The 13,381-nt window shown below is 45.8% G+C and overlaps 1 protein-coding gene across 2 annotated transcripts; it reads right to left on the bottom strand.

Annotated features, from left to right (window-relative positions):
- Nucleotides 1–298: 298 nt before the first annotated feature.
- DLL4 (delta like canonical Notch ligand 4) lies at nt 299–13,247 on the bottom strand. Of its 2 annotated transcripts, XR_002104070.1 has the most exons (12): nt 12,999–13,247; nt 12,641–12,904; nt 12,305–12,362; nt 11,005–11,274; nt 10,353–10,413; nt 10,098–10,228; nt 8,227–8,396; nt 6,687–6,906; nt 5,488–6,196; nt 4,552–4,660; nt 2,447–2,519; nt 299–2,269 (listed from the first exon to the last, which is right to left on the bottom strand). XR_002104070.1 is itself a non-coding variant. In XM_019552228.1 (11 exons), the coding sequence occupies exons 1-11, from the start codon at nt 13,056–13,058 to the stop codon at nt 2,264–2,266; spliced, it is 2,058 nt and encodes a 685-aa protein (XP_019407773.1). In that variant the 5' UTR covers nt 13,059–13,247; the 3' UTR covers nt 299–2,263. The 2 variants fall into 2 exon arrangements, 1 of the variants encoding a protein (XP_019407773.1); XM_019552228.1 differs by lacking the exon at nt 2,447–2,519.
- Between the last annotated feature and the right edge of the window lie 134 nt (nt 13,248–13,381).

Raw genomic sequence — 13,381 nt, forward strand, 5'->3', positions numbered from 1 at the left:
CCCTCTGGGTATTATCTTACACCATTTTTTCACTACTTGTTGAAACCATCCTGAAAGGGCCTTTGGCTGTAGTCACAGGTCACATACAGATAGTAGAACTCAACACAGAATCTCAGGAAATCTATGTGGCTGGAGAACTGTGCACAAAACCCTTACTAGTTCTGTAGGGGAAGAAAAACCTTGCCCATTCTTGACTGGATGAGTAGAAAAGAAAACAAAAAATGTGGGTGCTATGTAGAAGTAACCTCCTCCCCCCCATAAAGCTGGGTGGTAAAGACAAGCCACAACAATACTTCAGTGTAGCAGGAAGATATTTTCATTGTTTGAAAAAAAAATAAAATTCAAACTTTGTCCTCACATTAAAAACATTACATGAGAAGTAATAAACATATTTACACTTTTGTTTTGATTATAAATATACATTATATACAAAATAATGTTATAAAACGTAGAAAGTTCAGTGCTTCTGATTTTTTTTAAATTATGAAATACTAGGCTTCAAAATAAAACTACAAAACAGACAAACTAAAAACCATATTATTGATTTCTGAAGGTCATCTTCAAAATAGTCCTATGTGGTCAGAGTAGAAGGTCAGTAGTGGATGTAATGACAGGTTCTTGCCTGCACAGTTCAAGGCAGTTGACAGAATAGTTCAACAATAAGGATTTACAAGGGCAGGAATATCAGATGTCCTATAGAAAGTACAGTCCCAGGTTTCCTTGAGTTACCACCCTCCTCAGTCTGCTCCACCCCAGGCTCCTGTTATCATTAGAGTATGTCACAGGACTTTCCAATTGGGTGTCAAATATTATTGCTGCAAATGTATGCATGTTGAAGGAGACAGACTATCTGCACTGAACTTGCCAGTTCACAACTGCACCTCTGGATCAAGGAGCAGGCTTCCCCATATCCCTGTAGCTGTGGGTTGGGGTGAAACAAACAGGACAAGTTCCAAATTCTATTCTGGGCCTGTCCTTGAAGAGGGGATCTTGGTGGCCACTTCTGGGCATTTGGAACTGGGATGAAGGACAGTGTGCGTAGGGGGAGGAGGGGGGGAAAAAAATGAGGAGGCAGTTCTGCAACTGGGCAGAAGGATTCCCCCCCCCCTTTTTTTTTTTTTTTTTAAATAAAAAGTAGTAAAAGCTGGTACTTTAAGACATTAGGCTGTTGAAGGTGGCACCAGATTCCACAAAACACCACAAAGTCCCAAATCCTCACAAAAGGGAGGGGCTGTGGGGAATAAAGAAGGGGAAGCAAAACAGTCAGTTCTATTCACAATCACTGGTAGTGCAAAGGGCATGAAGAAACAGCTGAGACAGCTCAGCTTGTGTAGGTTCCAGTAGCTGATTGATTTTAAACGCATTTGTAAGGCTTTCTGTTAGGGCTGGGCTTGTGTGTCTCTTCTCATAATTGAAGATGAAGAGGCAGCAGGCATTTGTTATTACACTTGCCCCTGCTCCAGTTTAAAATTTGTGATAGTCCTCTATCATTTCAGAGATGGAACCCTGGCTCACTACTACTGCTAGAGTCAACCAGATCTCCAAAGCATCACCAGATGAGATGTGTAAATCCTAGGTCTCTCCTCCTTTCCTTCTCATATCTTGGAGTACATGCAGCAGAAGAGGAGTGTAAATAGAAGAACAGAAGGGAAGTTCTTACTCCCCAATCCCTGCCCAATACTGTTTAGGTACTGCAAAAAGGAGGCAGGTGAGTCTGTTTGGGCTCTCTAGATTCTCTGACATGCTTTAGGCACTTTTAAACCCCCCCCCCCCAAAAAAAAAAGATGGAGACCTCGTTTATTCTGTATCCATTATCTGCATAGCAACACATCTTTTTCTTCACAAATACTTTCTACAGCAACGTCTGTGATAGTTTTGTGCCTTCTGCATCTACTAGCACCTCCCATAACTGGAGTTCTGGAAAGCCACAGGTCTGTCCATGAGGAACTGGCCTCAATATCATTTAAAAACTTAGGCAAAAACCTAGCAAAGCCAGCTGCTTGATCCCTCTCTCCGTGTCCTCCCTGTTCTATTGCCAGTTACATTCCTTGCATCAAACATGGGCATTAAAAGCACAAAGGTGTATTGCATCTTTCAGTAAAATTCACAGTCTGTCCAGTTCACCCAGTTCCATCCTCCTCCTGAGAGCAGCAAGTTGCATATAATTAAAAATACAGTCCAATCCAGTTTGAATTGTAAACAATGCAGCAGGAATGTTCATCTACTGGCATAATCTGAGGTGCAAATGGGCTGACCTTCAGCCTTATACCTACAAGGAAACAAAATAATGAAGAGAATGAGAAGGAGACACTGTGTGGAGTACTGAAGATTTAAAACAAAACAAACCATAAGCGAGGCCCCTCCAAATCAAAGATGAAGGGCATGGTTGGGCAGACAGTTAAGACAGCTTTAAAGAGGGATGGTGGTGGGGGAAGAGGATGCTTACCACTTGGGAGTGCGCATTCCATCCATTCGCTCCTATCCCACAGTAAGTGAAGGTAAAACTGCAATAATTATCCCTGAACAAAACATGGGATAAATTATTCTGGTTTAGCTTCACTTACTACGGAACAGGGGCAGAAAGATAAAGACAGTTACAGTAAACTCATCTGAACCTTGACAGGGCTCCCCTTCTGTCTTTAAAGACATGTAATTTACTATATCTGTCCTCAGCCTAAATCCGAGCCAGAGCTGTAGCAAACCCATCAGTACTCAGAAGGAGCAAGCTAGCCCTACATGTCATAGAATTGCTAGCAAATGCTTCTGTCCCATTTCACTGCCTGCTAGGAATGACCAGGTTGGAATAGATCATTTAGTCTAAAGTTATTAAACCTGGATGCCTCAAGTTAGCCACTCAAACCCGTATCAGGCCATTTCTGAAGATTTTGCAACTTGAATAGGAGTGCTAAGGACCACCAAACCCAAATGAACATCAATAGCACCTATAGACACTCAGCATCTATGAGTAGATCAGAATGAATATTTATAGATTTAGGAGGCTAACTTTAGACAGACAGGTTTGGGGGATAAATTTTCCAAGACAGATGGTATTTAAAAAAACCCAACTTAACTGGAATGGCTGCTGATGGGAATTAGCCTTCTGCCTGCCTTTTGTACTTTTGAAAAATCCCTTCTGAGTTGTGCACTTAATTTTGCCACTATTTTTCCAGTTCCCCATTGGAGCAGGAATTTTATGACCAACCTCTGAAAATAATTGGAATTCCATTGCACTATGGGAGATGCTACTGTGCTATAAGTATTTAGTACTTGTATTAGCAAGCACTAAATAAAGTGTGCAGTAACTGGACTTACTACACAGTAGTGCCAACAAACATTTTTTAGGTGATGTTATTGCACAGTAGCCCAATAATACTGCGCAGTAGCATATTAGTACCGTCTGTGCTATGACATGCTACTGTGCAGTCAATGTCTCATTTAGACATGCCTTGTGTGTAGGGCATTTTATTAATTAATACACTAATTAAGGAATTTCTTCAGGAATAATAGATAAGTGACACAGCAAATTATTCCTTCCTCAGGCCTTCTGAGATTACAATAACAAAACTGGGTACATAGGCAAAAGAGTGTCTGTGTGTGGGAGGGAGGAACCCCACATACGATATACATTCCAACACCAACCACCCCAAAAACAAAAACCAAGCAAAACACAAACCCCTCCCCCAGCTCAAGTGTTATTTAAGGATTTGTTGGTGTTACACTGCCCTAAAACTTCCCATTTGGCCTTTTTCTAACAGGTCTGTATCCCTTAGAAAATACCTGTTCCTTATTAGTTGTTTAAGTTTGTAAACTTAGTGGATACTGAACAAATCCAATACAATCTGCCTCACTATTACCCTCTGGCTTTCCCAACAATGTTAGGATCTAGGAGGCATTTCTCAATACCAAAGCAAGTAGTGTCAGTTTAAATTGGAGCCAGGAACAAAGACAGGATCCAGTGTGACAAGGAGTTGAACTTTCCTTCCAGACTTATTGTGCGTTTCCTGTGTGCACACTAAACCTATAAGCTAGTGTACTCAGCTATCCTACATCTGTTGCTGGAACTCCATGGCTTTATCTGTGACCAGATAATGCCTACGGATTATCATCTTATGCCCACTTGCTGTTGTGAGGCACTCTCCTAATTTTGTCTATGTCCTAGGACCGCCTGAGAGAAAATGCTTGTTTGCAGCACTGCTCCTATGTATCCAGTTATTACACTTTCCTAATCTCATTTTTAATGGTGCTGAGCATTTTTCAGCTCCCATTCATCACACATTTGATCTTAGCACCTTGGAAAAACCTAGACCATGTTATTAATTCCTTATGCATTAGAAATAATACTCTATCTTGGTGTTTACCAGAAAGCTTTCACCACAGATAGGCCACAATTGATTGGATCTTTTGATCACATTGTATGGATAGACTATGAAGGGTGCTCAAGATATCTAGAATATTCTTTCACCCTTTAAGATTTAGCTCTGAAGAATAAAATTTGACCCCTCACTAACTCAGTGGCTGCGGAGGATGAGTTTTAGGGAACTGTGTACTTACCTCCGTGGCTATGACGCACTCATTCCGCTCCTCTGTTATCACAAAAACAGACTGGTACATTGAATCCCTTGGAGAGCATATTGCTGATATCCTACATTCCGGCTTTTCACTAAGGAGAAGCAGAGAGAGAGGGGGGGGGAAAAAAAAAAAAGTAAGGATGCTGAGGAAGATACGAGCTCAAGTGTGAGCCTATTGTCAAGGTCTTCTGCAAATAACCTTGGATAAAACAAGAGTAGGCTCAGGATGAATGAGGACAGACTAGTGGCAATACCCTGACTTAAGTGACAACTGGTTTCAAGTGTTCTATATAATGGATTACATTAGGTTACATTTGAAAAGTGAAAGTGCTGTCCAGCTTCACTTCCTCTATGCCCAGTCTCACAGTTTACAATCCTGATATGTTGCTGTTATAATGCAGTATATAAGAATCTCCATGTGGTTTATTATGGATAATGCAAGATTTGAAGGCCAGTAGAAACTCATCCTCTTTCTTTCAACTTGAATCTTGTTATTTTTCCTTAATCCCCCAATCTCTCCAAATAGGTCAACCTTGGGAAGATGTTTGTGTGTTTCCCCATGTAAAATCTGAAATATAGATTTAAGTTTTAAAATATATATTTTCAGTTTGGCCTCTCCACATCTAGTTACCAGTTGCTTCCATAACTAATCTATCTGCTAATGTCCTCTCTTATTCCCCTCTCTAGCAGCATCCTGGACCAAAAGAAAGAAACACAAGAGTCTGTTCTTTAGGCAGAGTTAGGGGTAGCACTTCCTAAATGGTGAAACTCATGCTCCAGTTTGGAGATTTCCCCACCTACTCCAATTTGTTTCCTACTTTAGTTCCTTGAAGGAAGAGCCATCTTTCTACAGTCCTCCTTGGATAGCTGTGGAGACCAGAGGGCATAAAGAAGGCTGCAGGGGAAACTGTATTCTTACCTGTGTAATCGAAGGGGAGATTTCTCTCCTAAACACTTTTCACTTTTATAATATTTATCCTCCTGCACTGCTCTGCTTGTCAGATCCTTTACCAGGTTATATTCCAGTGTATGGTTCTTAGGTTTGTAGTTTGATTTCTCCAGCCCACAGTCCACCTCCAGGTCTTTATTTTTATTGGTGTTTTTTAGTTGGGAAGCTGGAATAAGATTATCCTTCTGAAAGTCAGACAGGTTGTTCATAGTCTCTCGATCCTGCTCTGGGTGCCTCCGCATCTGTCTGATGACCATAGCTATCATGCAGAACAGTACAAGCAAAGCCACTAGCCCCACACCCATGGAGATAGCAATCCAAGGAACTGGTCTGGGAGGAACTGGAACAGGTAATGTATAAACTGGGAATTCACAACGGCTGCCCATGAAGCCAGGAGGACAGTTACAGATAAAGTTGGCAGTATAAAGTCCACCATAGCATGTGGCTCCATTCTGGCATGGCCCAGAGGCACATTCATCTGTGGTTTTGATGTCACAGTTCCTGCCAGTGTAGCCTGGCAAGCAGGTGCAAGTGTAATCATTGATCAGGTCATGACAAGTGCCCCCACTGGCACATGGACTCCGGGCACATTCATTGATGTTTATCTCACACTTCTGACCAGAGAAACCAGCACGGCATCGGCACACACGGATTTGACCCAAGTCATAGCAGTGACCACCTGGGGGGAGGGGGGGGTCAGAGGGAAAAAAATTAAATAAAAAAATCAGTGCAGTTCATTCTGGACACTAAAAATCTTTCTTGGTAAGCTTTTAAAAATCACCACAGTGGAAGGGACATACTTGCGCATTAATACGTAAAATGACAAGAGCCATGACTAAAGAGATTCCGAGTTGCCAAATGATACCACTGTGGTCCACATGAATGTCTGTCTTTTTAAGAAGTGTATATAGCTACAGTCAAATTTAAATTTTATATTTTTCTCGCTTTTCTACCCTCTGGAATTCTGATGCACCATTCACTTGCATACAAATACAAGAGAGTGCTTCTGACACCATACTTTAGTATGGTAACGTAAAGAATATAATGGAAAAAGGAAGACTGGTAGATCAGAGAAAAGGCTAAAAATTGGATTAAGGCCTGTCATTTTTGTAGAGAAGAGCATGAAGGAGCCAGAGAGAAATGTGGATGCTTCTAGGGAGGAGACTTACCATTTGCACATGGGTTACTTGTGCACCTGTCCACTTTCTTTTCACAATTAGATCCTGTAAAGCCCAGGGGGCAGAGGCAAGTGTAACTGGCCCCTTGTTCCTTTTCCAAGCATGTGCCCCCATTAAAACACGGAGAATCAATACAAGTCAAAGCACTGTGCTCACAATGAGTTCCATAGTATCCAGGTGGGCACATGCAATGGTAACCATTCTCCATATCCTGCAAAATTAAAAACATAGCATCAGACCCCACCGTTTAATTCCATTGTCTAGCAATTACTTTCAACTGTTATTCTACCCCTCTTCCTCCACCAAGGTTAATTTACGATTCTCAGTGGCAAGTAGAATACTGGGAGGGGAAAATATGCAGCTAGGACTCAGAGGGATTAAAGCAGCCACATTTATATATTGGGGGAATTGCATAGCTACTCAAGCAGAACAGGTCTGATTTTGGAGACCTGGTAGGAAAAACCTAAAATAGACACCACTACCACCACCACATATACCTGTTGCTTAATAGGATCTCCGAAGCTCTCTTATCAGAAATCTACAGCTCAGGGCTAAGACAGTTTTAAGCGTAGTAGCCAGTTTGAGGAGGACAGATTTTACTATGCTTTGAAATGACCCAAGTGGGAGACCACAACTAAATCCTTTGCTCTTTCCAAATATAGTTTTTGCAGGGCCTTGGCAGTAAGCACTTGTACCACTATCTGACCAAAAACTGCAACAGAGTTACTGTGACCATATGGGAAAAAAGGTCAGGACACAACCCCCACCACTTCTCCCAAGTCAGCAGTGCTACTGCAGGCAGCAGCATGGTACACTAAGCAGATGGGTAGCAGTGGTGCCTGCCCTCCCAACTTCCTGGCACACTGCACTGCTAGTCTTCCCTGCTGAACTACACTCCATGCCCTTGCGATTCCAGGACACTCATTATAAGCTTCCAGCCAGCCAGAACTGGACTACAAAAATCCAGGACTGTCCTGGGCAAACTGGGACGTATGGTCCCCCTAAACAGAGTATATTTGATATGCTTGATCTGCTGATCCTTATCAAGAGGTAGAATTAACCACTGAATGGTTCTGCAAATGCACTGAAACACTAGACTGTAGAGTGCATAAGCTTGTTCCATCAAAGAGGTTTTTCACAGATCAACTTATTTTGTATGATATTTGTAATCCTGTACTGAAACACAAGCTCACACCTTTACTATTATGAAAGTTGTAGTATATGCATGTGTCCAATTGGGTTTGGAGAAGCTTATCTGTTCCCTTAAGAATTTTGAGTCTCAGAAGGCTCTCATAAAAAGAGCCTTTGCAGCAACATAAACTTTAGTTGAGTAGTTCTGATCCAGGCAGTACATATCTGCCTGTAACAAAACACCCTCCTCTAACACTTCCAGGTAAGAGTCTGTACAATATCTGTGAGCTTTTGAAATGAACCTATGCACTTATTCCCCAATATGTTGGTTAAGCCATTTTAAAGGTATACTTGGGGGTTGCCTTGCAGACTGACTTCCCATTTAAAAGTTAGTCCTTACCGTGCAGCTACCACCATTGCGACAGGGGTTGCTATCGCACTCGCTGATTTCATGTTCACAGTCAACACCAGTGAAACCAGGTTTGCATGAACATGTGTAACTGCCCTGGCCAGTGTTCATGCAGGTGGCTCCATTTTTGCATGGCTTGTGGTGAGTGCAGTAGTTCAGATCTGCAAAAATACCCAAAGACAGCAGACAAAAATTACTTTGACAGCTGGCAAAAGACATTCATTTCTCAAAGTATGACTGCAGACAGTGAAAATAAAAGAAAATGTAGATGGCAAAAAGCAATAAAAAAAAAGTTTAAACTAAAAGGTTTTTCCATTTTGCTGTCAATAGGAACAGCGTGGATTATTTGACTTTTCACAGCATTGTACCAGTCTGTTGTTTCTCCTTTTTGCAATACTTTAAAGCCCTGGACTGTGGGAGACCTTACAAACCTTAACTGTCTTAGTGCTTTAGTGTACTCTCCACCACTTTGTGTATGCATAAACCCATTAGCCTTAATGGGATTTAGATGTGCACTTATCAAGTTGAGAAATATGCCCTTAAGTCTGTCCAGTATATTTGTCTCAAGAAAGGCCCCAGGCAGCCCAGTAGATGTACAGAGTGTATTTGTCACACCTGGGCCTTATCTTTGAAAGGTGTGTTCTGAGACATGTTCTGGGTGGGATAAAAAAGAGTCATCTTTAAAAAGCTCAAAGTCCCAGAACATAATCTTAAAAATGTTTGTTTGTTTATGGTCTTCTATTACGTGTGACAATGGAGTAAAATTGCCTAAAATCTATTAAACAGGTTCTGGGGTGTCCCCCCAAGTGAAAGAAATTAAAAGCATACAAGTAGGAAGCCTTTATAACCAGCATAAATTCCACAAAGTAATTAAGATTTGATGACTAGTCAATAACTGTATGGGGGAAGGAAAGGAATTGAATCTTTGTTTTTTCCTGCCCATTTCAGATTTACCTGGCCTACCATAATCATCTCCACAGTAGTTTATACCCTTTCAAAATAAGACTTGGTGATCTCAGTTTCAGCAGTATATATGGTCTTGAGGACACTGTTGTTCAGTTGGCTACAGTTCAGAGATTCAGTGGGTTGAATAGCTGGAAGGGGTCCGATGTCCCTTAAAGTGGAAGGTGTACATTTCATTCTTGCCGTTTGATTTCCTCTCACACTCAAGCTTCATCACATGAGTTTACTTCCTCGTGTAGAAATAAAGGAAGCCCCAAATGCTGGTGTTTAGTAAACAGTTTTTCCAACAGCAGTAAACTGCTTGGCTTCTACTATTAGCAGGCTGAACTTAGTTTGCATAAGCAAAAAGATTGCAACTTCAGCACTTCATCCAATTTTTTAAAAGACAAAAAGTCTACACCTACCGAACAAGAAAGTGCATCTGTTTTCAGTTAAGTGTTAAATACAGTATAACTGTATTTAGAAGACACTTTGAACTACCTATTGACTATCAGCACTTCATGGGAATAGACATGCTGTATACCTTACGGCAGCAGTTTTCAATCTTTTTAGACTCAAGGGACCACACCTCAAACTCAAGGCACCCCTCAGAAAATGCCAGCTCTTTGTTTCTACTCTTAAAAAAAGAAAAACAACTTACAGAAAAATAAAGCAATTCTTTGGTTGTAAAGAATTCAGAGCACGGCAGGTAGGTCAAAAATGTTTTAACACTATGACTTTCTATTTGAAATCTCTGGGTGTATCTTGTGAATGTTTGTCCATTTAACAGTGCTAACATTGCACCCTTGAAAGGGTCAAGGCATCCTACTTGAAAACTACTACCTTGCAGGTCAGATTTCTTAGTTTATTATGTGGTACTCTGCTACCTCAAATCTTTAAGCTTGGCCATCAGCACTAACCTTGATCACAGAAAAGGCCGCCCCAGCCTTCGTCACATATGCACTGCCACTGTGTTTTACAAGTCCCGTGGCGACAGCCTATATGTGGAATGCACTCATCGCAATAACGGCCTTGCCAACCCGGGCGACAGCTGAGGAAGACAAACAAAACAAAAAAGGTGATGAATGTAGCTGGTAATAATAATCAGAACCAGTTAAGTTACTGTTGTTACAATGAGGGGATTGGTAAAGCTCTGAATGAGAACTTCTACTCACATGCACTCTCCTGGCTTGTTGCAGTATCCATTTTGTTCAGTGCACCCAGACAGACAGATGGCTGTAAAGTGAAAAAAAAAAACAACAACCACCATGCAGAAAAGTTGAGACAAAACTATACTGCCAGGTGTACTAATACATACTAAGTCCCACGGTTGCCTGCTCTGTGCTGCATAATGTTGTTTTACAAATGCAGATCATAGGGACTCTAGTCATAGGAAGGGAAATTGGAGTGTGACATCTGACAGGGACACGGATGTCCTTCACTTTGCCTCTTGTCCCAACAGATGCCAGCTCAGAGGCTGCAGCTGTAATACTAAAGTTTGCTTGCCCTCTATATTACCTCCACTGCTGGCCCATGTGCTGGGATGGTAGCAGAGAGGGGAGTATGAGCCACTGCTGTTTGGGAGTGCAGGCCTCATGTCACTGTGGCAGTGGGGGAGGGAGTTGCAGGGCTCAGTCCCTCCTGCCCTCTGTTCTCTGCAGACTTGAGGCAGTCAAGCCCGATACCACTCTGCCATGCTGCCAGCACCCCCGGTGAAGCATTCCAAAGCATGGAGGAGTCATCCTGGATTCCACCCACCCGGTCGGGGGTAGTGCCACCCCCCACCCTGCGACAGTGGTAGGGCCCCAGCAGTGTCCGCGCACTCACGCTCTGTGCAGTACTCGCCGGTCCAGCCAGGCAGGCAAGCCAGGCTGCCATCGGACTCGCACACGTAGTGGCCAAAGCGGTCGTCACGGCGCTTGCAGAGGCGTGAGCAGCTGTCGCCATAGTAGTTGTCGCTACAGATGACACGGTAGGAGTAGCGCAGCTGGGTCTGTGGCCCGCTCTGTACATCCTGTGACCACTCTTCACCCACAGCTAGCGGGCGCTGGATTGCCATCTGGCTAATTAGCCCATCCTTAGGCGGTGGTTGGGAGCCTACAGCAGGGGTACCCACACTCAGCACAGGCCAGGTGGCTGGGAGCAGGGTCAGCCACCTTTTCTACATTGCACCCTCTCCCCACACTCTCTGATGGGATGTGTACACCTCCCACAGCCTGCTCCACTGCACAGTGCACCCAGCCTGTGCTGCTGGTGGCAGTGAGCAGCTGGGCCTTGCCGAGGCATGGGAGCAGGAACAACCCCTGCCACATACCATTGTATCTAAAACACCCAGGACTGTCTGAGAGTATAAAAATTAAGAGGAAATCTTGTCCCCACTAGCAATGATTATTAACCCCAGGCTCAAGAGGCTTTGCAGGAAGCTTTCTCCAAGGGAGACGGGCAGGAGAGAGACTCTTCCTCTCTGGCAGGGAAAAATCCTCCTCCCCCACAAAACACCCCCAGGCCATTCTTCCTTTTTCAGAAGGGCGGCATTTGTTACAAGGTGTAAACTACAGGAAGAGGTGGTCAGGCTCTCTTTTGTTTTTTTGGCAGCCTTGTCGCTTTCTCACCAAACAGCGCCGCGCTTTCCCACGCCAAAAATAAACGGGAGGAAACGCAATTGTGTTGGGAGATTAGGTAGGGGACGGACACACACACACTCTAAAAGTTGCAGCCAGGGGAAGCTGAGGTTAGATACTAGGAAGAACTTTGTTACTAGGAGGGCAGCAAGTACTAGGGCAGGCTGCCCAGAGAGGTGGTGGCATCTCCATCCTTGGGAGGTGTTGAAGCCTTGGTAGACAAAGCCCTGGCTGGGATAATCTAGTGGGGGCTGGTCCTGTTCCGAGCCGGTTGGACGGGACTCCCTTCCCCACCCGCATTTTCTGTGCTATGAAAGCAGGAGCTGTGCAGGGCTGGGCTGGCTGCTGCGGGCAGGGCCGAGCCTCTGCATTCAGTCAGCGGGAGTCCATTATCTTGTTTAATTATGAAAAAGGCAGCCTCCCCCCCCTCCAAAGAAAAAACAAAACAAAACCCACAACCCCACAAGCCAGCCAGAAGCGTTGGCGCCCGCCGCCCCCGTGCTCACCTTGCGGGAGGTAGTTGGCCGGCGCGTGCCAGGCTTCAATGATGAGCGAGAAGGTGCCCTGCGGGGAGAGAGCAGCGGCGTGAGGCGGCGCCCGGGGCCAGGGAGCGGCGCAGCCTGCGGGCCCCCCCGCCCCGGGCTCCAGCCAGCGCGTGGACGCCGCCAGCCTCTGCGGCCGTTTTAATTAAGCTAATTGCAGATAGCATTACTGCGAGCCGGAGCTCCCGGCCTCTGGGGACGGCGGCTCTCGCCTTTCAGCGCCCGCGGGGCCGAGCTGGTGCTGCTGCGGCGGGCGGCGCGTAGGCGCGCCCCGGCCCGCACCTCCGCCTGGGAGCTCACCGGCCATGTGAAGTTGAAGGGCAGCTGCATGGGGCTGTCGAAGCGCTCCGTGTCCTGGATGCTGAAGGAGTTGACGCCCAGCACCGGCGTGACGAGGCTGCCGAAGGTGCAGGAGCCCGGCAGCACGACGGCCTGGAAATGCTTGAGGCAGACGCGGAAGAAGGTGCGGCAGTGCGGGGCGCAGGGCTTGCCGCTGGCCAGGGCGCCCTGCCGGTTCACGAACTCCTGCAGCTCCAGCTGGAAGACGCCGGAGCCCGCGGCCCTCTGCACAAAGGGAGACACGCGCGCACCCGCACATGAGCACCTGCCCGGGCGCTGCCCTCCGCGGGCGCCAGCACCCCCCGCCCGCCGCCGTTACCTGCTGCAAGCCCAGCAGCAGCAGCAGCAGCGTCCAGCCCCCGAGGCGCCCGCCTGCCATCCTGCGCGGCCGCAACCACAGCGCTCGCGGTGCCCCAAAGCCGCACCAGCCGCCCAGGTGGCCCCGCAGCCGGGGTGAGGTATAATCCAGGTGTCGGCGCCACCCGCTCGGTGGGGAGTAATCCTGCGGCGGGCGGCGAGCGACGTGTCCAGCCCGGCCCCGCTGCTCCGTGCCCCGGCGCTGCCTCACTGCCCGGCTCGCTCTGCTCCGCGCTGCTTAAATACGAGCCAGCCGGCCGCGCGGCTCATTATGCAGCCTGCCCGTCAGGCGGCGCCGGCCCGCCCCCGGCCCCCCTCCGCTCGCTTTTTTTTTTTTTTTTTTTT

This window comes from Crocodylus porosus, unplaced genomic scaffold (genome assembly GCF_001723895.1).
Source record: "Crocodylus porosus isolate Cpor-Errol unplaced genomic scaffold, CroPor_comp1, whole genome shotgun sequence".
NCBI lineage: Eukaryota > Metazoa > Chordata > Crocodylia > Crocodylidae > Crocodylus > Crocodylus porosus.